At 42.0% G+C, this 25,700-nt stretch overlaps 1 protein-coding gene across 1 annotated transcript; it reads right to left on the bottom strand.

Annotated features, from left to right (window-relative positions):
* Window positions 1-2,910: 2,910 nt before the first annotated feature.
* LOC140924003 (uncharacterized) lies at window positions 2,911-25,013 on the bottom strand. Its single transcript, XM_073374009.1, has 20 exons — window positions 24,954-25,013; window positions 24,819-24,852; window positions 22,090-22,731; window positions 20,095-21,150; window positions 19,099-19,208; window positions 17,710-17,783; window positions 16,405-16,547; window positions 15,585-15,890; window positions 14,305-14,601; window positions 13,791-14,096; window positions 12,547-12,852; window positions 11,579-11,881; window positions 10,252-10,557; window positions 9,229-9,695; window positions 8,995-9,089; window positions 8,281-8,437; window positions 7,953-8,019; window positions 5,672-5,937; window positions 4,405-4,579; window positions 2,911-3,565 (listed from the first exon to the last, which is right to left on the bottom strand). Exons 1-20 carry the CDS (start codon window positions 25,011-25,013, stop codon window positions 3,267-3,269), a joined length of 5,469 nt encoding a protein of 1,822 aa, XP_073230110.1. The 3' UTR covers window positions 2,911-3,266.
* Window positions 25,014-25,700: the final 687 nt, after the last annotated feature.

The raw sequence follows: 25,700 nt of genomic DNA, 5'->3' as shown, positions 1-25,700 counted from the left end.
CTTATTTTCGGAATTTTACGGTATCTATTGTTTAAAGGTGGGTGGAGGGGGTCGGGGGAGGGGCGTGGTCGGTGGAAGTAGGGTGGAGACTGGGTAAAGAAGGGAGCTGAGAGGATCAGTTGTAGAACCGAAAACGTAGTTGACTTTAATATGTCAATCCTGTCATGAACTCTCCATTCTTGCCCCTTTAACAAATACAGATTTATTTTGAAAACTGTAAAACAAACACTGCGCGCTGTTTTCAATATTGCCTCATTGACGAAAAGCCGATTATTTCTTTAAGACCCTGACAGCAAACTTACCGACAGATACTAATGAGACTTGATGACAGAATGGTGATGATAATGATGATGATGATAATGTTGATAATAAAGGAGGAGGAGAAGAAGAAGAACTGTAAACAAACATTCTTCTTCGTCTTCTTCTTCTTCTTCTTCTTCTTCTTCTGATGATGATGATGATGATGATGACGACGAGGGTGCCACGGGGAATTATGATCCATCAAGACCGCCGTGAGCGCTGCATTACTGATAAGGCGGCTACGGGTTTTACATAAACAACAAAATTGAATCCAAAACGATGACAGCCTAGCGCAAAATTTGACAAAAAAAACTGTTGTTAGCAACACCAGGTTAATTCTAAAGGAATCAATTTCCTTCTCTTTTCTTCTAAACAAGCCAGACGGAATGCTTTTTTAGAAATATATCAAGACAGTCAAAGAAAACAAATGTGGACTAAAGAGAATAGATGCGCATCTCCTTATTAGAATACGTTACTTTTGCTATGTTATGCTTTGCTCGTTTCCGTGTTGCAAAAATGACATCCCTACAAATAGTTCTGACCAGCAGTTTATTTCATTAAACATCTGTACAACTTTTATACTATATGCTTTTATATCGTTTCATTACTTCTAATATAAGTTTATGTATAACACCTATTAAACTCATAAAATCTTTGTTATACTACTTCTCAACCTTCAGGGGCGGATCCAGGATTTTTTTAGGAGAGGGTGCACTCGTCTCTTGCTCTACTTCAACACCAATAAACCGCATAGTTTTTTTCCCGCAGAATACCAGTTGTATTAGAAAACCGCAGGTCATCTCAGGGGGGGGGGGGGGTGCGCACCCCCTGCACCCTCCCCCTAGATCCGCCCATGACCTTTCACCAATTTAATTTGACAAACGTTCTACTTTTCAAGTCTGCGATTTACGTTTTCAACGTGACTTCAACTGAGAAATTTCCTGAGCAAAGCAAGTTGCTTGACATGACAATTCCATATTGGCAGGTTTGTGTTGAAAAGAGGGTTGGCGTTGTTTCGTATTGTTCTTGGCCCATCTTTCCCGCTCGGGATTTCCCGCGTTGCCCCCTCGAGAAAAAGGTCTCTTTTTGTCCACATAATAAATCTCTTATTTCCCGCCGGCTTGTTTGGTCTTGCTGGCTGAATATTGGCGTCGTTCTTTTTCTTGTAGCCTGACAGTCCGATATTTTTATGTAAGACCGTCGAGATCGAGCGCTTTTTGCTACGGGGCGCCATCTTGGTTTCATATGTAGTGAGGAGGCGGACGTCGAAACCAAGATGGCGGGCCGTAACGAAAAGAGCTCGATCTCGACGGTCTTACGGAAAAATAGGGGACTGTGAACAGCCTATTTTTCTTGTTTTTTATTGGCCTCCAACTGACTTCGCCTCGGACTATAAAAACGCAAATAAGAATAAGACCAATATCCAGTCACCTTGACCTCAAGCTTGGTGAATAATAACATTAAGCAAAGACGTTTTTAAGCGACCCATGTCAACCAGAAGTGGTCATTTTTCATTTCTGGACGGTGGTTTTGCGCAAATGTTGGAAAAAATCGGCTCTACAATAATAAAGACACTCAGAAATACAAATTTGTTAGTGTCAAGGTGCTTCTAAATGAAAATACCTCACATCCGGTTGAATTGCGTCGCTGAAAAACGCCTTTGCTTTTAAGCTTAAAAGCTCCCTAATAACACATATCAACCTAGTTCCCTGAGATCAAGGTCTATCGTTTATGTTTCACGCACAAAATCAAAATAAGCTATCCAGGTCTGCACTTCAAGTATTTCCTCTTGCCACACGTACATTAACTGAATTGAATTCAGAATTGTAAAACTACTTCCCACTAAACTGTCAAGGAATTTTCGTTACTACCTAATGCTTTTGCACAAAAGTATTCCTAATTGTCGTTAACTGTTTCATTTTGTTCCTTGAATGTAGTCTAGGGCGATTTATACTGACATAAATCATCTGTAGTGCAAGATTGAAAATGAGAACGATTTTCGTTTGTGGGCTAATTTAGCATTATCACCAGTAACACTGATTTTATTCGTGAAGTCTCTTCTTGTATATATCTACTTATTCATATTCCGCTTGAATTAAAGGGCATCTGAGTAATATTAGAGCGGGAGCAGGCCAAAGAGTTCAAATTAAAACATGAAAAGAAGTAAACCAATATCAAGCTTGAAAGCGAATAATATGGAGGCAGTATATTTTACCTCGTATGCAGCTCAAGTACGTCTGTCATCCAGGCCACCTCGTACGGGATAATCTTGTGTACGTTTTTTCGTATTTTTGTGGAGAAGTATATGTGGTTACAAACAAGAAATGGATATTTACAAAGAATTTGACTTGCTGTCCACCAGATTCTAACGTCTCACTTTAGAGTTTAAACGGATTGTTTGCTCTCAGACTTTAATTTGGGATCTTTGGTACGGAATGATGCATCGAGGCGTTTTTAACAGCTTTACAAGTCGTTCATGCGAAGATTTTGTTTTTGATACTGAGGATTCATTGCCGACCTATGCGCTTTTGATACGAACTTACTTATTTACAAATTCGATGGCTATTGACTAGGCTAAATCTGAGTTTAGATTGTATTTTTAGAGCCTTAGCCAAAACAAAATAAGGACCTTTACCTTTTTCAATCTTTTATGTAAGCAAAAAACCAACCATTTTGGCAAGTTGGTATGTGCATTGGCCCCGGCGGGGACCGACTCTCCTCCCCAGACTTCCGTTCGGGTTCTCGGGTCTGACGTTTTTCTCGTTAACCCTTTTGAGTCCTAAGACTGATCAGCATCAAATTTCTCCTTGGAATATCAATGCTTTATAAAACAGAGTGGTCATGAGAATTGAGGACATGATCACAGAAGATAAGTCCTACTGATACTTCAACAACGTCTCCCCACTACTTTCATAGGAAACCTATAGGGGTAACAAATGAGAATTTTGATATTAGAGTTTAAAGGGTTAATGAGAAAAGCCATTTACCTGTACTATGCTATTATATCGAGGTGTAAACCCGAAAACACCCCGGCTTATTTTCCGAAAGCTTCCATTTGTTGGGACTATTTCTCCTTTTTCCGTGGCCTCTTGCTTTAATCGGGCCAAGAGCCGCAGTTCTCGTTGATGTTTAGCTTTGAGATTCTCTATCCGAAGGCGACAGTTTTTGTAGAAATCTGATAGGATTTTCTTCATAGCATCCTTTGTGTTATTGTACTCGTATAAGCGGTCTTCTTTGTGGAGATCCTGGAGATAGTCACTATATTCTGCGGATTTAAAAAGAGACAGAAATATGGTTGAAAAGATATTCAAAATCGAAGGAAATCAAATGTGTTGCTGCTAGGACAGACTAACCGGGGAGCTTAAGAGGAAGCGTTTCTGAGCGACGCAAGTCCACCGAAAGTAGACGTTTTGCATTCTTGGACACTTGCCTCAATTTTCGGGTAAATCGTCTCTATAAGAGTAAAGACACTAAGCAATACACTTTGGAAGCGTCAAGGCGTGTAAGAAAGGGAGAAGCCACAGTTCCAGTTGACGTACTTCGCTCAAAACCGCCTGTGCATAGCTTCCTAATAATAATACGCCGGACCGAAACATTATTTCAAGTTTTTAACTAACTGCTTTAAACACCGAAAGGTCACATGCAACTTTCATCTTGTAGCTTAATAATGAAAAGTGTGTTGCAGATGCATTCCAGCTAAGAGGTTACCTCAAATTAACAAAAATCTGGACATAATTTTTTTCACTCAATACAAGAGAAAAACGTTTGAACAGTGTCCTGTACAAGTTGAATGCCACACTCAGTTCGCCCAAGTTTGTGAATGAATTAAGGCTCTGAGGGCGCATACCATTTGTCAGAACTGGCTTACCAGACCAGTCTAGTTGTCCCCGACAGGAGAATTCCGCTATTAATCAGGACTATCCAGCCATCTCAGTTTATTTCAAAATGGCATGCACGGCAGTGATGGTTTTATCAAAAGTTTCGAAAAAAGACAAACATTTTATTTTCAAAATGATAGGTCCCGCCGGCCAATTCTGACTTCTGGAAAGCGCCTAGAGTACACAGCGACGCCCAAGTATACGCTTAACTGGAATAAAGGCTTACCGTATCTTTTCGCGTTAGGGTTGCGTTTTTTCCTCGTGACTATCTCATAGATCAGGAATATAAATACAAGTACAGCTATAGATATTCCGCAGTACGTTACGCTCTTTATGTACGCTGTGGACTCTGCATCGAACAGACCCTCTGTTTTAGAAGCGGCATTATCCTTTTGTAGTCCCTGAAGAATAAGCAATAGAAACATTTCAGTTTCTTATACAGCTAATTGGTAATTTTCACGATCACGACATTTGACAACAACTACCAGAATACATTTTGTATTTGCGTTCTTGTTCAAATCTGGCATTTCCGTAGCCTGCGAACAGCAGACGCATTTCCGGTCGTCGAGAGAAGCTACGACCGAAAATGCGTCTGCTGTTCGCAGGCTAGCATTTCCGCTGAGGATTAAAAACCAATAGCCCTTATTTGCACAAGACTGAAGATAACACTGAAGCATTCTGGTAGTTGAAGTAAAGTGACGTCATCGTGTAATTGTCCTATTGGTCGACATCAGTTAAGTACAGTAGGCAATACTCTTACCCAACAGAATTATGGGATTATTAGAGGAACTTAATATTTGCGTTTTGTTGTGGCATTAAACAAACAAATGCACGAAAACTGTTCATGATGCCAAGATCTTACAATAACGATCTTTGCTGGCGCGCTATTTGTCCAGGAGTTGCAGTTTGCCGGATCCTCTACACTGGCGAAACGCGGAGCATTATGCAGTATCGTGCTCCCTCTTGTTACCCTTCCAAACGCTAAGGTTGTTTATCATTAACAAAAGAGTTTCCGGAAAATCTGGTTGGAAAGTAGATGGAACACGCCTTTTTGGTCGTTCCAGCGGAAAATTTCCGGGAGCAACGGAACGTCTGAAAAGGTTGTCCTGTTTTTCGGGACGGAGTATTCCAAACGGAAATTTGTGTTCCATTTCTTCAAAGCAATCTTTGACACTGGTTTCAGGCCTTCGCGGTCATTTTTCGGTAAATGGAACTGATTTGTACAAATGGTAAACGCGATTCCGGGGCGAAATTTACAAGTCCTGAATTTTGAGTACCATTTGCCCAAACCGTGGACCGACTGGTTTGCCCATGTAAAAGGTATACAAACTATATTTACAGCAAGTACGTCCTGCTTTTAAAAAATCATAATCAGTGTACACAAAGTCCCTTGCAGTACTGGTATTACCTATTGCGCTTTGCAGATGTCAGCTTTTTTTTTAAATGGTTGATTGCAATGGAGATGGAAATTTACACAGCACTTGCTAACTTACTGTAATTCCTTGGACGTTACTGGTGATGATTTCAAACACTACAGCCTTCTCTTCCTTTAGAAATCCACGGAAGCACTTTTGAAGCTTTTTGGCGTAACCTGCCATCACTATTCCGTATGCAGAAGAATAATCGATCATCTTGCTCACGCGAGAAAGGCCGTCGCTAAACAGTTCCTTCCGACTTCCTACAGTGTATGAATCGATGAGAATTCCGTCCACATGCCGGTTAGTCAAAGCCGTATGCAAGTCCTTAAGAGTAGTGTACCCTGTGTAACAGGACGTTTTGGATCAATTTAGGTTTCAGGGAAACTACCTACCTACCCCTCCCCTAAGCCAACATTTTGCCCTGAGTGAGAAGTGAGTGTTAATACTGGGTAAGGGGAGGGATAGGTAGGCAGTTTCTCAGAAACCTTCCTACAGTGTATGAATCGATGAGAATTCCATGCACCTGCAAGTTCGTCAAAGTTGTATGCAGGTCCTTAAGAGTGGTGTACCCTGTGTAACAACAAGAATGCCATTCAGAATGCCATTCAAGTACCTGGTAATTTCCATTCAAGTACATGGGAGGGGTGGGAAAAGGCCCTGGTACAGTCGGTCACATGTTTTCCCTCCCCTCCCACGTTTGAATGGAAAAGTGCCCTGGGGGAGATTGTATGCCACACACTACCATACTTTGTTTGAGAATTCAATCAATCAATCAATCAACAACCTTATTTAAGTGTCTAATCTTCTAGCTTGCCGTCAGGCCTACTAATCGGGGACATTACTTAAATTACTTCTTAATAAGAAATATATATACACATAATACTATAAGCTAATAAGATTTAACTATTCTAAAACTACTTAAAAGATACACGATATTCAATATGCTTCGAAAATACACCTATGTAATAAATAAGAAAAAACTATATATACAATTTTATAATATATCAACTCTACTAGTTATGATATTTTCTGTTTATGAATTATGAGTCACACAGGTGGCACCCTTTGCATGCGTTATCACTAACCAATTTGCTCAGATCTTCTCTCCTTATATTTGCTTTAAACCTGCTTAAGGAGGTCTCGTTTCTGTCCTTCATACTCAATTTTGACCATAAAAATGGCCCAAAAAATCTGAGGGAATGCTTTCCATGTTTAACAGTTTTTACCCTTTGAACGTGAAAGTCCGAGTTCCTCAGGTTGGTTCCTTGCTACAATAGCTTTAACTAAGGTAATGTTCACACCATCTCAGATAGCGTTGGCGCCGACGCAGAAACCATATCGGATAGGGCTTCTCTTTCTTAATTAAGAAAAGTGTTTTCGGAGGGCGGTTTTCTGTAACGGAGCGAAGCTGTGCCACACTGCGCCGATCTTCAAAATAGTTCGTCCCATATCCGATAGGTTTCTCAGAGTCAGTGCCACTCTTCGTCGTAGTGTGAACAGGTATTCGGACCGTAGCGGAAGTAAATGAGTTGCAGCGACTGAAACCCACCAAGACGGAAGTAACTATTCAGAAGTAAAGACAAACCACTCCTATATGATGTTTGATGTGTCTGAACGACTTGTTCCAGTTCTGTGCTGTTACATGACGTTCATACTGTGCCGGTTAGTTTTTCATTCCTGCACGCAGGAAAAACTATCCGTTGTTGTGTAGAAATAGCTGAGTTTAGCGTCGTTAAATAAATGTTTTACTTATGCTGTGAAGAAGGATTAAGACCCTTGGCTTTAGGTCTGAGTTCGAGAAAGACATAAAAACGTCTAGCCAGTTAACTCGCCAAAACCTCCGTTTTTCGGACCAGAAAATAGAGAGAGTTAAGGGACACGTGCAGGTATCATCCAAGTCTAAAGCTCTTAGACTTAGTCAAATACTTGCGTAGTCCCTAGGCCTCATTATTTCGGGCGGCCAAAGCGTTTCGGGTCACGTGGTCCAAGCAAAGACGTTTCCCGCCCGTTCGCCTCGGATACGTTACCGAAGTGAATTGACCGAGAGGGCCTGGGAAAACGCCGTACAGAGACTAGGCAAGTCAAATACCAAGCCCTCGTTGTTTAAAAAAGGATTAATTAGCGCGAAATTTGTCTTCACATCTGGATGCTCACGAAGCAAATTTCTGTTGATTTTTTTTGCCTACAATTTGATGCTTGGACGTTCTAAAATGCATGACGAGTTATAAAGACCCATGAAAACGCTTTTAAACAAAGTAACATGAAGCCCGATTAAAATTTAACCCAGGGACAGCCCGTAATAATAGATCTTCGAAATACTGGGGCCAGTCTCGTCCCTTACTAGAAAAACACTTGCCTTGACTCATCTTGGCGTTCATTCGAATTCCGAGACGATATTCCGCTGAATCACTAATAGCAGCAACCTTTCAAACAAAGATAGGAAAAAGAAGCAAGATAACTCAGTACAAAGCGCTTATTGCCGTGATATCGTTTTGCTGGCTACAAGGCAAGGCTCTTGTTATACGCTAGTGAGTTACACCAACACCGATTTTCCCAAACTCTCAAAACGTCTTTCTGAGACGCCTATCACCAAAAGCCGGTGGTATTGTTTCCTTCTTCATCGGAAGACGAAATTCTAGCAAAGCCGTTCTTGGTCGCATGAATTTTACAGCTTGTTAGCTTACCTTAGAGCCATATACAGGAATATCGGATTTGATAATATTCATGGTCAGTGACGTAGTGATAAATGACATCACCAGCGCGATGATGACCAGCCCACACGTGATCCACACAATGCCAAACAACTTTGAGTGTATCGCGCGTGGTACGCGGTCTCCATACCTGACAAACAAAAAGGAATATTGTCTGTATTTTAAATGGAAAGCAATGAGTTCGATGAAAAAAAGCTTCTAAGCCAAAAGAGTTGTAGTATATATTTACTCCGTGAACGAACTGACGTCAGTATTGAAGCAATAATGTGTAATCTGTGTTAATGGCAGGAAAACTTATGTCAAACTTGGAAATTTTAAAACCGGTAGCAAACGAGGAAAGAACCGAACTCAACCCACTTATCCAAGAGCGCGGGAACCCTAACCCGTGCCAAGCGAGGAAAAACTAAACCAGTGCAGTTAGCGAGGGAAAACTCGACCCGCGTTAAGCGAATGGAATTTGGCTTGCTTTCGATTGATGACTAGGAATTGTGTTTTAATTCTATTGAGATACGGCGCTAAACGTCTAAGATATCACTTGAAAAAGATGAATCCTTTAATTTTACTAAAAATCATAGATTATGTTGCCCAGAAATGATAATAATGACGCTCCAAATTCAGTGGGTACTAGTTAGACGGTAAGCGCCCTGACTATGTGAGCTTATGAGACCATGTTACAACCGCACTCACCCCAGCGTTGTCATGGTGACAAACGCCCACCACATTCCTTCAATTGGTCCCCGTACTGGCGAGGCTGGGAACTCATTCGCATTAAACACGAAGTCCTGCGAAAATGAAAATTCAAAAGACTAAGCCTCCATTGACATATTAATGTTTTCGTAATTCCTAGAAAACATATGCTTGCAAGTGGCGCTCTGACAATAAATTTGACAATTTTGACAATTTGAATACCGTCAGACTTACCAAGCTCCACATGACGATTCCAGAGAAGAACGCAGATATAAACACGGTAATAATCAAAGGCCACAGATTGAACACGGCTTTCACCACCATCTTAGCAGCCGCGCCTGGTTCATCGACGCCCACAATAAAAGCCACGCCAGCGGATTGCACCAAAGGCGCAAAACCATACTCTTTAGAGTACTCCATTTGATCCATCCTTCCGTACACGGGGAAACTTAATTCTGTCGCGTCGTCAATGTCTTCCCTGACGTCCTTTTCTGTGCTCTTACTGGCCGAATCTTTGTCACCCGAGGAGCGGAAGTCAATCTCCGTGTAGCCATGTGCTACACACTCTCCGCAGCAGCTGCGCACTAGCAGCCGCAAAATTGGCGGGAAAATACCAGTCTGGTTGCCGTCACTGTTTTTGTCCATATATGGAGGGTTAAGCCAGTAGTTCGTGAAAATCCTGCTGTAGCAGTTGCACGTCTCTGTAAACAACAAAAAAGCGTAAAATTAATACAATCAATACAAACTTGATATTTTTGTATATACTCCGTTATTTTTTAATTACTCTTAAATCGCAGAGAAAATTCAGAGACTTTTAAGCACCATTTTTATTAGAAACCGTAAAGAGAAAACTTTTAAAAAATCCTTGCCTAACATAAAATAAATGGTATTTTTTCTGCCTGGCTTTTTCGCATAATTGAAACCCGTTTTTGATATTGCCACGCTCAATGCCCAGACCACAACGACATAGTGTCAGTTCGTTTTTCTAGTGGGGGTGCTTTTTGAGTGCTTTTTACCCAATGTAGCGTCAACGAGGACCAGGGAAGGGAGTGCAAGAAAGCGAAGAAGAAACAGATAGGAAAACCAACAAGGAGAGGGGATCTTAAATACAGGCGACCTCGTTTCAGTTCACCACTCCCTTTTCCTTCCGGTTTTTTGCACTACTCCCCCCCCCCCCCGCCCCCGCCTTCACTATCCCCGTTTACGCTTGCCAAAGTAACTGTCTCTCAAACGAAAACCCAAAAACGAATTCGTTACCCGCAAATATTACTTGAGATGGAATGCCGTTTCCTTTGACCGTGAACGCACGAACCTCAATGCTGTAAATCGTAAAGGAAGACAATTTATTCAGCACAACGGAAGTAGTGTTGGGTCCGACTGTAATGTTTCTTTCCTTCTCGTCTAGCCGCTGGTTTGGATTACTGATGGCTCTATATGTCACCGTATAACCTCTAAGAATCCCGTGCACAAAATACTGGTTGCTGATTGGTTGCCACGTGACTGGTATCGTTGTGGGGGTTGACTTGTTGGCGGCGTAAACATTTTCTGGAGGCATTCCCGGAGCTGTAAGCAATCAAAGGATAGTACCTGTTTACTAAGCACTGGAGACCTTTAGATTCTGGAGGCAGCGTGCCCGAACGGTTAGAGCTCGTGACTTGTAATCCAGAGGCCCCGAGTACAATTCCCTCCCCCATCCCTGACCGCTAGCTGGTGCTGAGTTCAAATCCTCGGTCAGGCACACAAGTAGCCAACAGGTTCGCCTTCTGTTGGGATTCTTAACCATCCACCACTTCCACATTTCCCATAATGCACCTTATTTGACCCCCCCCCCCCCAAATTTTGTACAAGCACTGTTTTCATTTTCTCTTGGGACGGCCGTAATACCCAGGAGAAATGAAAAACAAAGGTTATGCAAAATTCTGGGGGGCAAATAAGGTGCATTACGACGAATGGGGAAGTGGCTTATATTTACGTTCCATTTGAATTACTGGTTCATAACGCCTGAAAAGCCCCATAAGGCAAGAGGATAATAATGATAATCATCATCATCATCATCATCCAATAATAAAGTATTTATTATTATTATTATTATTATTATTATTATTATTATTCTGAGAGGAGGATGACAACTCAATAGTAAGTATTGCGCGCTCAAATTTGAGCGTTTATTCTGCTCCAAAACTCTTTTATAATTATACCCTATAATAGAGTAAGCGATGTGAAATCCCTATCTTTTACAGTGCTACGCGCAGAAATAGCTAACAGACCTCAGTTTTTCCTTAAAATCATTGAGCACTTGCAAAGATGGGCAGCCATCTTGGACTTCTTAGTGTCAGACGATCGAGAGGATAAACCGAGTGAGTGGGGGTCGGAGAGGTAGATTTGACACTCTTCCCAGGGTTACCCTTGGTATATTTGAAACCAAGATGGTCACCCGTTATAGCAAGCGTTGGACCTCAACGATCTAACAAAAATACAATTAAGAAGACAGAAAACTGTCTAAGAAGTAGCTGATATACGAGGGCGCCACGATACCCCACCATTTTGACTGAGTGCGATAAAAAGCTTTAAATTGTCTACTTACTATCCTCATCCGTTTGCACCGCAACTTCCGGGCTAATAACTCCCCATCCCACCCTGGTGAAGCCCAGCACTCGAATTCCATATTTAGTGTATTTCCAAAGTCCTGTCAGCTCCAAGTTGTTTCTGTCAGGTCCCACCTCAACGTCCCTGTACATGTCTTGCGATTCATTCAATGCTCGATACAAAAGAACGAATCCCACAAGAATCCCGTGAGTGTACTTCTGTGGTATAGTGCTCCAGTGTACTCGAATGGATGTGGAACTCGTGTTAAAGACTCTGGTCAATGTCGGCGGCTTGCTTGGTCCTGACAAATATAATAACAAAAATCCGCTGTCACATTATGATCACTTAATGCCCGTGAGCGAAATTTCAAGCGACCCTGGTAGGGGAGGGGGGGCAGAGGGGAGGTTTTCCATTTCGAGTCTGTGGACGAAATTCTACGGTTTGAACCGTACACAGAAAAGAGCTACTGATCTGTACTTTCCCATGGTAACTTCTACTATACTGTGCAAAGTTGTCTTAACTTTTGAGTCTGTGGATGAAATCCTAAAGTGTGACCATTCAAACGAAAGCTACTGAGTAGTAGTTTCCATTGGTACTATTTATCATCCGAGGTGGCTCCAACTTTTGAGGCTGTGAATGAAATCCTAAAGTGTTACCATTCAAACAAAGCTACTAAGCAGTACTTTCATCTGGTACTGTTTACAGTCCTATGCAATGCAAGATGGTTCTAACTGTAACCATTCAATTTAAAGATGACCGAGCACTGAGAGCACTGAGTACTTCCCTTTGGTGCTATTTAGCGTCACTGGCCAAAAGCAAGCAAAAAATATCAGGTAGTGTTTTTCTTTTGATATATTTTGTACTTCGTTCATGAGATAGTTTAGTCTCCCTCGCAGCCAGTTTTTGTCTGGTCACACCACGTTGCGTGACAAAAACGGTTGCTAGGCAGACTTATGAGATACTTACGGTCTTCGGTGGTAGAAGCGGTGAAAAATTTTGCTCGGACACCGTTACCCTTCGATGTATATGCCAAGATCGTGATGCTGTACTCCGTAAACTTGGTCAAGTTCTTCAATTCTGTTACAGTTGTTCTCGCGGAAACATTCTTTGTTTTAAGAGTGTCTTCACCGGCGGATTTTTTGTACATGATACGATACCCAAGGATAATGCCGTTCTGATGGTTCGCGGGGACTGGGCGCCAGTGAATGAAAAGGCTTGTTGAGGTAGAGTTGTCTTTGGCGACGGTCACATTCTGTGGTGGTTTTGAGGGGACTGGGGATAGCAAAACAAACAAGACGTTTACCCCGCAGCAAACAGTATAAGAATCTACATTTTTTAGGTCTGGCAAAAGAGTTTTTTTTTTTTTTTTTTGGAGGAAAAGTTCAATATTTTCACGCTGTTCTTACAGAACTGACAAAACAGGTTGAATTTGAACTTTTCTCAACTTTGCTCAGTGGTTTTATCATCTGCCCATGCGCACAGCGCAAATCCAAAATGGTGCGTCCCAGCTGAGTTACCATGCAAACATGCAGGTACCCCTTAACCGTACAAAAATTTATGCAGTTATGGAGAAAACTTTAAACAGTTATGGTGTTCACACCACGCTGGTAAAATTGGCCGTACAAGAATTTGAACCGTCATAATGCACACAGTACGCGTACGGTCGCAAATTTGACCTCGACTTTGGCGTTCAAATTTTGAACGATTAGAAGTGTAAATTTTCGCTCGGTAAGGGTGGTTCCCTGTGAACAGTCACACAGGGAGCCCATGACATGGGCTCCTGGTCACACTTACGCACACGAATTTTCAACTGGTCGCAAATTCGCCCGTTGCCGTGTGTATCTAGCCTTAGTCAGGAGCCCATAACCCGGAGTGAGCAACTAAGCCTATGTCACGGCGGTTTTAGGGACCAGTTTATTTTTAGACACATTTTAGGCACTTTTTCCCACGAAAATAGAATCTCCACCATGTCTATGAGCGCATTCTAATATAAGTATAAGATATTAAAAAGGAAAACTAAACGTTATTTGAAGGGAAAAAAAATATCATTTTTTGGTCTGTAGGTTTTGCTGACAGGTTTGTGGAATTTACGAGATATTCAAAATGCGCGCCAAAACCGTTCTAAAAATAAACTAGTCCGTGAAAAAGCCGTGACACAAGCGCAAGGAAGTTGCTCTCTCCGGGTTATGGTCTCCTGCCTTAGTGCGTACCATCCTCATCTGTCCGGAGCATGTATCCTTTAGACAGAAGTCCATTGCCTTTTCTTGTGAATGCTCCGACCTGGACTACATAGGCTCCGTACTTCTTGAGACCAGTGATACTTGTACCAAGCACCTTTTTTCCGGTGGTGATCGCCTTCCATTTTTCCCAGTTTTCTCCGTCAAGTTGCCGATAAACAACTCGGTAACCTAACAACCGTCCGTGGACAAAGTGTGGCGACAGTGGTTCCCAGGTCACTCGGATACTCGTTGAACTTGTGTAGAATATCTCACTGATGTTTGGAGCGTGGCTGGGAACTAGAAAATTAAAATTAAAGCATTCAGTGTTAGAGATGAAATAAAAGGAGCCTATTGTTTATTTCCTCCACGGAATTTAAGTAGCTAGGACGAAAAAATAACCAACCAAGAGCGCTAAGACATTTAAAATTTAAAATATTAAATAAAAAAACTCAAATGACCAACACAACGCAAGGTCAAATTTGATAAATAAGAAAAATCAACTTACCGCCTTCCTCTGTCCAAACAATGATGTCATCGCTGTAAACTCCTTGGCCAACGTCATTCACTGCTGCTACGCTGACGACATAACGTGTGTAGGTGTCAAGTCCTGTGATGCGATGATTTGTTGTGTTGGGTGGGACGTTGATGATTCTTGTAAAGTTGATCTTATTCGTCGAAATATTAATACGGTAGGCAAGGAGAACGCTGTGGTAAGACTCTTTTGGGAGTGGCTCCCACTTAACCAGGAGTTCTGTAGCGCTCAGGTTTCGCGCAGACACATTCGAAGGCGCGCGGTCTGGGACTAAAAAAGAGAAATTGGCTCCAGTGAAACGCTTAATACAAAGTGGCGACAATAAGTTAATTACAAAACAATAACCAAGCTCTTTTTTGCTCAAAGTCGCTTTAATGATGTTCTCTGTTGATCTCGCTTCGGATCAACTTAGGTTTCTGGGGAATCGTCCACCGACCCCTCCCCTGAGCTAATATTAACAATTACTTCTAACTTAGGGCAAAATGCTGGGTTAGGAGAGGGGTAGGTGGGCCGTTTCTCAGAAACTAAAACTTATGGATATTTGCCTAGTCCCTGTACGGCGCCCTCTCAGTTCTTCTCGGTCAATGCATTTCGGTAAAGTATCGGAGACGAACGGCCACGTGACCCAAACGGCATCGGCCGCGCGCAGTATTGAGGCTGAGGGACAAGGCATTATGGATACTTAAAAATACTGGGGTGCTTACTATTTACCCAAACCACCAAGTGGCGGATCCAGGTAAGGGGACAGGGGGGCCCGAGGCCCCCCTTATTTTTTAGACCAAACTGAGGCCCATAGGGCCGAAAAAAATCTTTTGGAGACGGGCGCCCCCTCTCCCCCTTATCCCAGGGTTGGATGACCCCCCCCCCTCCCCCCTTATCTGAAGGTCTGCATTCGCCACTGGCACCCGGGTGGAAATCTTGTGCATTAACATAAAACTATAAAATCTGAGGTGGTGAAAGGCCGACCCAATACAAAGAATATCTAAATCAGCTGAACAGAAACTTACATCGCCTCAAATCACAGCCCATGTTTTCTGAACCTTCCCAAACGGAATGACGCGAACCATTTGATTATCGAGCCGGAATATCCGGTTTTCCCATGCAAATAGTAACTACCCCGGGTTTCCTATGAAGGACAGAAACGAATTTTTCGGACTCACATAAAAATTAGCAATAGTTCCAATACTCCATCAGATAACTGTTATTGAAGGTTACATGAAATTTAAATCTGTCCAGCTCACCACTCGACTTACCGTCTGTGTCTGTGTACGCACACACAGGATCAGAAGCGAGACCATCACCTCGCCTGTTATAAGCCATCACTCGCACGCAGTATTCGGTGTAAACATTTAGGCCTCTTAATTCGAAAAGTGTTCTATTCTTTCCAGGTATCACTCGACTCCAGGTCCTTTTTTTGCCAATAGTGTACATATTAAGGCGATAACCTGCTATGTCTCCACCCTTGATACCGCTATCTGGGCGGACTTCTAACCACGTGACCTGTATGCTTCTTGAGCTGGTGTTGTGAGCTGTCACGTTTTCTGGTGCGTCGCTGGGGACTTAATAATACCAGAGTTAGTATTAGCGTAAAACTCCGTTTGTAAACCTGGTTAAGCTAAAATTCTCATGTTTAGAACCCAATAGTGATCTCATCTATCTCGTGCTACACTAAAAACCCACGAGTTAGAACTTGGTTTTTAAGAACCTGTCAGGCTGAAATTTGCCGGTTAGGCACACTCTATACAAGAACCTGTTTAGCCTGAAATTTGAAACAGGTTCTTATTTTCTAAAATCTGCAGAAAAAAAATAATTCTGTACGCTTGGGTAAACAAGACAAGTCAACATTCAGGATCCTTTTTGGAGACATAGGTGCCTTATCACTCCAACTGCAATTTATTGACATGTAGAGTTTAGGATAACGTGGAAAAATGCAGGTTCTCACTCCCGGATTTTTATAAATTGTATATCCACAAGTGAAAATCCTTCCCAGTATCGAATACGAAAAATAACGTCTTAACTAAGGCTATAAGGCTAGACATAACACACAAAAAAGGAGCAAGAATTTTCTCTTACCATCACTGGTTGTCAGATATTCAGCTTCGGTAGGCATTCTGTAAAGTAGTTTTTCCTTAAACAGAGCGTCTTGTAAACGGATGATTCCGGCGTAATGATCAGCCGTAAAAGTAAACCCAAGTACGCACTGAACACCAGGAGCACTATGTGACATAGGGACTAAAGTAAGTGCTCTACAATAATATATATTAATAACGACAAAACAGCGTCGTCATCATCATCATCATCAACAACAACATCACCACCATCACCACCACCATCATCATCATCATCATCATCATCATCATCATCATCATCATCATCATCAACATCATCATCATCAACATCATCATCATCATCATCATCATCATCATCATCAACATCATTATCATCATCATCATCATCATCATCATCATCATCACCATCATCATCGTCGTCACCTTCATCATCATCATCATCATCATCATCATCATCACCATCATCATCATCACCATCATCATCGTCGTCACCTTCATCATTACCACCATCATTATTTCTTTGCGAGACATCAACGCGACACTTGGGCTTTTGCCCTCTGGGAGACACGTCATATGGCGTGTTTCAGTGGGTGTTGGAGTTCAGTGTCAGGGCTTAAAACACTATGAGCGGGTATTTTCTCGGCAGAGCTTCTATGATTGTTACGCCGTCCTGCTGAGCCACAATAATTGAAGCTTAAGCTAAAGACGGCGTCGGCAACGAGAATGGAAAAAACGCAATAGATTTAGATTAGCAAAACCACGGCTTTGCACGTGCATCACGCTTTTTTGTACATTTCTTGCCGTCGTTGAACGACTACGACGTGAACCTTCCTAGTTTCACGTTTTATAGAGGGCCTGAATACCAGACTGTCTGATTTGATTTGGTTTGCGCGACTTGTTGCGGGTACAAAATTCTGTTGCGGAGCCAAATATTTTCATATACAGTACTCACAAAGCGATTTCGTCGCCGCATCATGTTGCTGTAATTTGTTGCCTAGAATGTTCCGACCTTCAAAGAATATAAAGATTTCAGCTAAAATATGTTAAAATAAAACCCTACCTCCTTACGTTGTTCAACATAGTTTCCACAATCTAACGTTTGATTTTGAACCAATGGGGTTTTAAGTTAATGAAACTATTATCAATTTTATGCCCTTTTCTTCCACCAACCTCCTTCCCAGGGTTCTCTCACACCAGTCCCTACGGAACGAGAGAGAGAGAGAGAGAGAACCTGGGAACGAGGTTGTTCTTCCACACGTCCAGCACGTCCTGGTAGGTAAATATTGTGTAAAGTTAGTTTTATTCCTACCCACTATCGGTCGGTCCACACCAGTTAACATTAACTGATTCCAAGGCGGAATTTGTGTCATATATCTTATGCACCTGATAAAAAAGTGAAAACAAAATGAGATTTTTCAGAAAGCAGTGGAATGATTAAAAATAAAGCTATGGCTCGTCTCTTCAACCCACTTTTGAATATTATTTGAAACAGTTCTTCTCGTGTTTGATACTGTAAACTGATGCTTAACCCCCCCCCCCCCCCCCCCCACCACCTGCCATTTATAGGCCCTCCATTTACAGGCCTATCTATCTGTAAACAAAAAAATACATACTATTGAAGGCCACTGGATATAAGCACGCCTCTAACTTGTACATAGCGTGTTTCAAAGCGCATTTTCTATTCCGGTTTTAAACCCCAATGGTTGTAAAAAGCCCTCTTAAGACTCCTTACCGTCAGGTGTCCAAGTCCAGGGCTTAAAAGCCGCAGTTTAGGGTAGTTTAACTAATTCTATCAGAGTGAGAAACACTCATGTAATTAATAGGCGATGAAACAGGCCTATGCAAGATCAAGTTCACTTTAGCTGCTACGATTGCCTCCATGAACTGTCAAAGTTGATGTTTAATGAAATTTTAAGAAATGATCGAGAACCTTTTAAACGTCTGGGCAATATTCCAAAAGTTTCCAAATATTTTCTAGATTTTAACTCAACATTGAAGTATCAAGCAGAATCACAAAGAGAAATGTCGTACACCATAAACTTCCATTTACAAGCCACGGGCTTACACATGTTAGTAAGGGGTTTAATTTAGGAGGGCTTTTAAACGGAAGGGCTTATATCCGATGAGGACTTATAAACCGGAATAGAAAAAGGTGGTTAACACAAACTATAGCAGTTCTGATGAAAACACGTTTTGCTGTTAATGGTTTTAATTAAGAGAGAGAATGATCTCTTGGCTTTTAGTCTGCAAAGCAGTCGGTTTTTTCCTCAAAGTCAGTAAAGAAATCGGTAACGCGTGGCGTAAGAGTCTTACAAGCGCGAACCGCGCGAGCCTCACACGCCCTACGGGCGTGTGAGGCGAGAGAGTATTTTTTAGCGTCTCTCCCCAGTCTCGCTCTCTGTTTTCAGCCTCGTTCCACACCTTTTGTTTGACTGCTCGCGCGTACTTGAATACGCAAAAATACGGACTGTTTTGCAGTCTACTTGGCTTTAACCCTTAAGCTTTCACTGGTAAAAGATGGGAAAAGGCGTTTTTGCCCTACGTTGTAGCCTAGCCGTTTCTCTGAGGTGTGACTGAGATCTTCTACCCGAATTTACGTCTGTAGTTACAGATGAATTACCTCCACCATTGCGATGGAAAAGGCATATCTTATGGGCTCCATTCTATCAATTAAGGAACAATATTAGAAGTCGCTTACGTTGTACTTGATCCTTTCCGCCAGTAATTTGAACGTAGGACTTTCCTTATTCAAAAGGTCTGTGTTAAAGGTCTCCTCTGGAAATATCACGGGCGCCAAAAAGGTGATCCCTGTAAAGATAGAGTTTTTTACCTATTAGCCTGTTAAACTGTTAACCTTAATCCATATTATTTCTTACAGAAAGTGCTAATGTACCTAAACTAATATCCAAATCTTAAGGCGTGCAAATCGACGTGTCGCTAACATGGGCAACACATTTAGAGATGACCACAAAGAAATTAACCAGCGCAATTGGAGCAGTTAAACGTGCAATGCACTTTGTCCCCCCCCCCCCCCTTTTATCATATCTCCGAACAATGTACAACTCTTTCATCCATCACTCATTTGATTATTGTTTAAGGTGTATAACAATATAGCATCTGAATACGTACTCTACAACCACCAAGTTAGATTCCTAGCTACCTAGCTAACCTAACTACCCACCTACCTAAATACATACCTACCTACAAACCTACCTACTTACCCACCTACAAACCTACCTACCAAGCTCCCTACCTACCTACTTACCTACCAACCTACCTCCTACCTACCAACCTACCTACTTACCTACCTACCTACCTACCAACCTACATACCTACCAACCTACCTATCTACCTACCTACTCACCTACCAACCTACCTACCTACTCACCTACCAACCTACCTACCTACCTACCAACCTACCAACCTACCTACCTACCTACCTACCTACCTACCAACCTATCTATCTACTTACCTACCTACCTACCTACCTACCAACCTACCTATCTACTTACTTACTTACTTACCTACCTACCAACCTACCTTTCTATCCACCTACCTATCTAGCCACCCACCAACCTACCTACATACTTACTTACCTACCTACCCAATTGCCCACCTAGCTACCTACCTTACCACTCACCTTTCTACACTTTCACTCTCGGCCCCTAAGAGGAAACTGCATCAAAAAGCTCACCTGGACACTTGTTGCTGCTACAGGATTCAGTCTCTTGGGCTGGTCCTAGACCGGAACAGTTCCTTCCGCCATGCTCTGGAGCTGGATTGTTACAGCTTCTCGATCTCTTCTTATCTCCGCCGCCACAGGTTCGTGAACACTGACTAAACTGTGACCACTCCCCGTACCCACCATCCACGGGGCAGGAATGTGTATTGCACAAGTTCGTTTCCTCAGAGGGTCCTAGACGAACGCAGTCTCGGCCTCCAGCCGCCGGTGGCGGGTTCGTGCAGTTACGCCTCCTGAAATGAGTCCCACCCCCGCAAGAGGCTGTGCAGGGACTAAAATCTGACCAAGGGGTGTACCCCCCGCTGCGTGGGCATGGTTGAGTATTGCAAGGTTGAATGTCGATTGGCGGACCTATATGTGAACAATTCCTACCCTCCCCTACTGGGACGGGATTGTCGCACTTTCGAGTTCTACTCTTCTCTCCAACGCCGCAACTTTTGCTGCAAGATCCAAATGAGCTCCAGTTACTATAGTTACCGTCAACGGGGCACAATTTAATAAAGCAGACACGTGTTTCTTGAGCAGTGCCAATTATAGAACAGCCCATACCGCCATATTGAGGAGGTGGACTATTACAAATTCGAGTGCGACGCTTCAAACCGTTCCCGCATTTAGCAGAACATGCGCCAAAGGTGGACCATTCGCTGTAGCCTCCGTCTATAGGGCACGCATGCGTGTTGCAATCTTCGGCCTCTTGAGCTGGACCCAGGCTTGAGCAGTTAAGACCGCCATATTGTGGTCGAGGATTTAAACAAGTTCTACTTCGATTTCGTTTGCCTCCCCCGCAGGTTAACGAGCAAGAAGTGAATTCCGTCCATTCTGTGTAATTACCGTTAATAGGACAATGTCTAACAAAGCATGGTACCGACTGGGTAGATCTACCCTGACAATAATTACCGCCATGTTGTGGAAGAGGATTAGTGCAGTTTCGGGTCCTCGTTTTCGTACCTTGGCCGCAGGAGACTGTGCACGAGCTGAACTCTGACCAGTTTGTGTAGCCACCGTCAACTAGAGAAAAATAAATCAATTTTCAGATAATGATTTTTTTATGTTATCAATTGACAGTTGTTGCAACGCCTTTGTTTCAGCGGCTCAATGTCCCTGCACGTGCGCTTTAGAGTTGAGGCAAATAACCAATTATTCCAGAGTTCTTTTGGACTTGAAATTCCCTTACATATAACGGTCACCTGTCTACAACTGCCACTTACCCCTTCCCCCTGGTGACCTTTGTAGAGGGGGTTCAGGGCCGGATCCAGAATTCTTAGGAGGGGGCGCGCCACTGAGGCACTACCATTTTCCATAAATTCTTCAACCACGTCTCATGTTACTTCAATTTCAATTGCAGAATACCAGTTTTGTATTAGAAATGCGAAGGTCATCTCAGGGTGTGTGTGTGTGTGTGTGGGGGGGGGGGGGGTGGGGGTGCGCACCCCCTGCACCCTCCTCCTAGAGGTTCGAATGTATCTAGACCTGACCCTAAGTCGACGTTTTTGAGCGAGGAGGTAGCGATAGTTCGAGTACAGATTACCTCCTGACAGATGACCCTATCAAAACGGGCGTTTAGGAAGCCTAGACTGTATGCAACACTGCTTAACATGTAGCTTGTGGGACAGGCGTAGAAAGGGGTGAGAGAAGAAGAGAAACATGACGGTGTTTGGGACGAGAGGAAAGGGTACCCACTCTTTTTCCTTTGCGTTTTTCTCCTACTCGCCTTCCCCTTTTTATGCTTACCCTACAAATACTCGAAATCTCTCTTCGAGACAACCTTGTCCCCAGGGCGCTTTTCCCGCCCCACGTCCAAAGCTAGGGAAAAGCGCCCTAGGGACGAGGTTGTATTCGAGATCGCTATTCTTTATTCAAAAATTTTGGATGGTGTTGGGTCGTTTGAACGGCTCCGAAAAGTAGATTTTACGACAATCAGAAAGATATGTTAGGAGTTCTACTTACCTGCCTTGGACTTCATAACATAGCTGAGCTCTTCTATCGACAAGGGGCTTCTCCAAAGTGCTAACTCGTCAATTATCATCCTTATACTTCTAATCCGAGCGTTGCTCACCCCCAGAATAAGCGTGTGGTAAGGAAGAACCGACGCGAAGTCATAACTTTGCTCAACAATATTTTTGACGTACGCAACAGGAGTGCTGTTTAGCAAAACATTGATCTCATTTTTTGTCCTGTTCCACGTAAAAGCCACAAAATTCCAGCTAGAATAGGGCCATTTTACTTGCAGGTGTCGTTGAATGGTGCGACTATTTACATGCACGCCGAGGAAATCACCATTAAGTTCAACCTTCGTTCCAACTGCCTTGGTAGCCGAAGCTATTTGCATAATCACTTTGTTTCTTTGATAGTCATTTACCCTTAACCAGAACGACACTGTGAAGCCAGTGTCACAGGCATCCGGGTCTTTGATACAATGATTCGAACAGTTGCCCAAGTCCGCCCAGCTTCCAAAATCATGGTCCAATTGAAGACCGTTGTTACTGTAGGCAGGTACGCTGGAGGTGCGTCGCTGGTCTACAACACCCCGTTCCTGCTTGGAGTTGAATGGCCAATAGTAGCTGGCCTTCTTATACCATGGTTCGTCTCCTACAAAAGAGAAATGACCAGTGTCAGATTCATGGAATGGCCATAAGGCGGGGTTACACAGTGCTGGGAGGCCATAACGCTAAGTTACACAGTGCTTTGTGACCTCAACACATGGCATCGACAAATTAACATCAAAACCGGCCACTGTTTTTGGACTAAAAGATGAGTATCTTCACTAAAAGCAGGGTTTCAAAAATAATCAGTTAGGAATAAGGATTTATACTTTAATCATGAAGTAATCCCGCAAAAGTCCTTTCTTGGTTAAAAACCAAAAAACTTAAAGAAGAAACCGTTTATGGTGTTTTTGATAAGTCATAATAAGAAATCCTTTGATGGAATATTAAGTTCTTGAAATCGTTTCGCGGTTTTTAATACAACGAAGCATACATATAGGTCTACAAATCTGTATGATTATCTAGGTGTATGCGACATTCTTGTGGTTTCAAGGGACGTGAAGCGATTCTTCTTAGGATTCAAAACAACCAGACTACGCTCTCAAAATTTTTTCGGCACTAATAGTTATCATTTAATTTATAATAATACGCCATAAGTAAGTGTTGCCCTAGTCGTTTAGAATTTTTCCCAATTAAAAACGAGACTAAATGGATATCTGTTAAGCCAGTTAAACCCTCGTTAATATAAGACATACTTTGAAATAAAGCAAACTAAGCCCTTCCCTGGCTGATTACCCGAATTAAAGAAAAGAAAAGAAAAGAAATAAACCGGCTCATTAACGAGGCTTTTTTCAGAGTCTGCACTTTCCTTAGCTGGGAACCTCTTAATTAAATACAGTCAACAAAAATAAACTTATTTACAGTGTAACAGACTTATCGCTCCTTGGGCAGAAAGGAAGGAGAACTTCACAGATTTCGGCAAATTGGCAAGTAGTACTTAAATAGAGCTTAATGTTCTTATAAGCTTATAAGGGCATGTTTTACTGTTATTTACTGAGACTGAAGATGTATTCTGTGAGGAGATATATGGACAGGTCTGGGTTTGTTTTCATTTTGTAGCGGTTTTTGAATCGACAGGTGGTACATAGGGCAACGAAATCTCTAGAGTTGAGATAAAGTTACGTTCTGACAACTCTACGCCCCAATTCGATCAGTTATTCAGTTCATTTTGCTTAAATAAGGACACTTTAGAAACGCTATACAGAGATACGCTTTTTTTCGTATTGCTATCATATGGTTTGTTGTAAGAGAAAGGTAAACATGTTAATCGTGTGAGCGACCCCTGTTGTTTTTTGGTGGAAATACCTTCCACCTGCCGCGAGCAATGCTTCGAAACGGATTTTACCGTTTTATCGTTGAATGAATAAGATATTGCAAGTACTAGTTATGCCTCATTAAAATATAAAAATATATATATATAAGTAAATCTTATAGTTTTAAAACAGATTAGAGAGTGCCTATTGAATGGTTGCTTATAATTACCTATCGTACAGGAGTGATACGGAGAATTATCTTTCCTGTAATCTTGGAATCAGATTTCACTAGTGATTTGCGAGCGAAAATTAAAATGTTGAAAGTGTCGAACATATAAACTCTTATGTAACTCTTCGCGGGGTTGCTTTTAGTTATCTCACATTAACCACTGTCGCCTTGAATTATGCGAATAGTATTACAAACGAGTTTTGTGCCAGTTAAGTGCTATTCGCGAGAAGCAGTCGAACAGCCTTCAAAGGGTAAAACGAGAGCCCATGCATCAGTATTTGCGTCATACACTTTGACAGAAAATAATCGATCGGTCAAATTAACAAATATGCACGAAGCGTGAACAATCTTTTAAAGGACTTTTTCCTAGTGCGGTAAATGCAAACTTTGTGACCGGGTGTTGAAGCAATAAACATTCTTTATCAGCGGGCTCCAGGGTCCGAAACATCACTAATAAAGTAACTGTCATTCGTGTTATCACTATACTAAGAAAGGAAATGCGTCATCGGTATATTAAATAACAAGAAAATAATAGATGTACTGAAAAGTTTGGTTGCGAAAAAGTATCCACGGTTCTTGTAAAGGATACAAATTAAGTCTAATTACACTGGGTTATCTTGCTGAACTCATGTTTAACGAGAGTATCCTTACCTACAATTGTAATTCCTTTTGCAATCTGAACACACTGGACAGAAACATGAAAACAAAAAAGAGCGTTATACAAGAAAAAGAAACAACCAAAATGCGTCTTTGTATAACTGACTTTTGATTAGAAGGTAACTGTACCTTATAAAAGTAGAAAAACGCAAGGATTGCAACCTTTGGCAGAACCTTTGCGGTGACCATCTCCTCCAAGACGTGTTGTCCGTGAGATCGAACGTGTCGTAAACTTAGTTTATGTCAACCCATATGTTGCATCAGCGTCGGAGCATCGTTCACTTGATGTTAATCTTCTTTATGTATTTCGGTCGCAATTGATAAGCCTCCACGCTACAAACACGGCATTTTTCGACACCTCCATGGCCATTTTCAAGGTCTGTATTCAATGCAAAAATGAAACATCATAGTTAATATTTAATGGTTGGTTGTTGATTACTCCTTGGAGTGGTAATTCTCTATAATTCTGTAAAAGAGGTACTTGCAGATGTACTGGAAAGGATTACTTCAGTAGACTCTCAGTTGTGTTAGTTTACTTGGCGGAACAAAAAAACAAGGTTTAATTTATATGAGCCCTGCAGTGAATGAGAGGTAATGGATGTAATTACTGAGACAGCATTGAAACTCGTAAGCGCAAAGCCAAATTGACCAGAAAAGCTCTGTTAGCACCCCAATTCTAAACCACAAATATTCATCACAATTTTAATTTGCCACTTCAGAAGCCCTAGGGTTAAAAGAATTTTTAGAGATAAATGCAAAATTTCAACCTGCAGTTACTAGTGGCAAAATATGTCTTGATGAATCAATTCGCTGAGGATGCACGTGGAGCTGACGGAAACTGTTTATATTACTAAGCTTTTTTTAGTTCTAGAAGCT

This window comes from Porites lutea, chromosome 14 (assembly GCF_958299795.1).
Source record: "Porites lutea chromosome 14, jaPorLute2.1, whole genome shotgun sequence".
NCBI lineage: Eukaryota > Metazoa > Cnidaria > Anthozoa > Scleractinia > Poritidae > Porites > Porites lutea.
The sequence above is the reverse complement of the archived record's forward strand: the minus strand, read 5'-3'. Positions and strand labels throughout refer to the sequence as shown.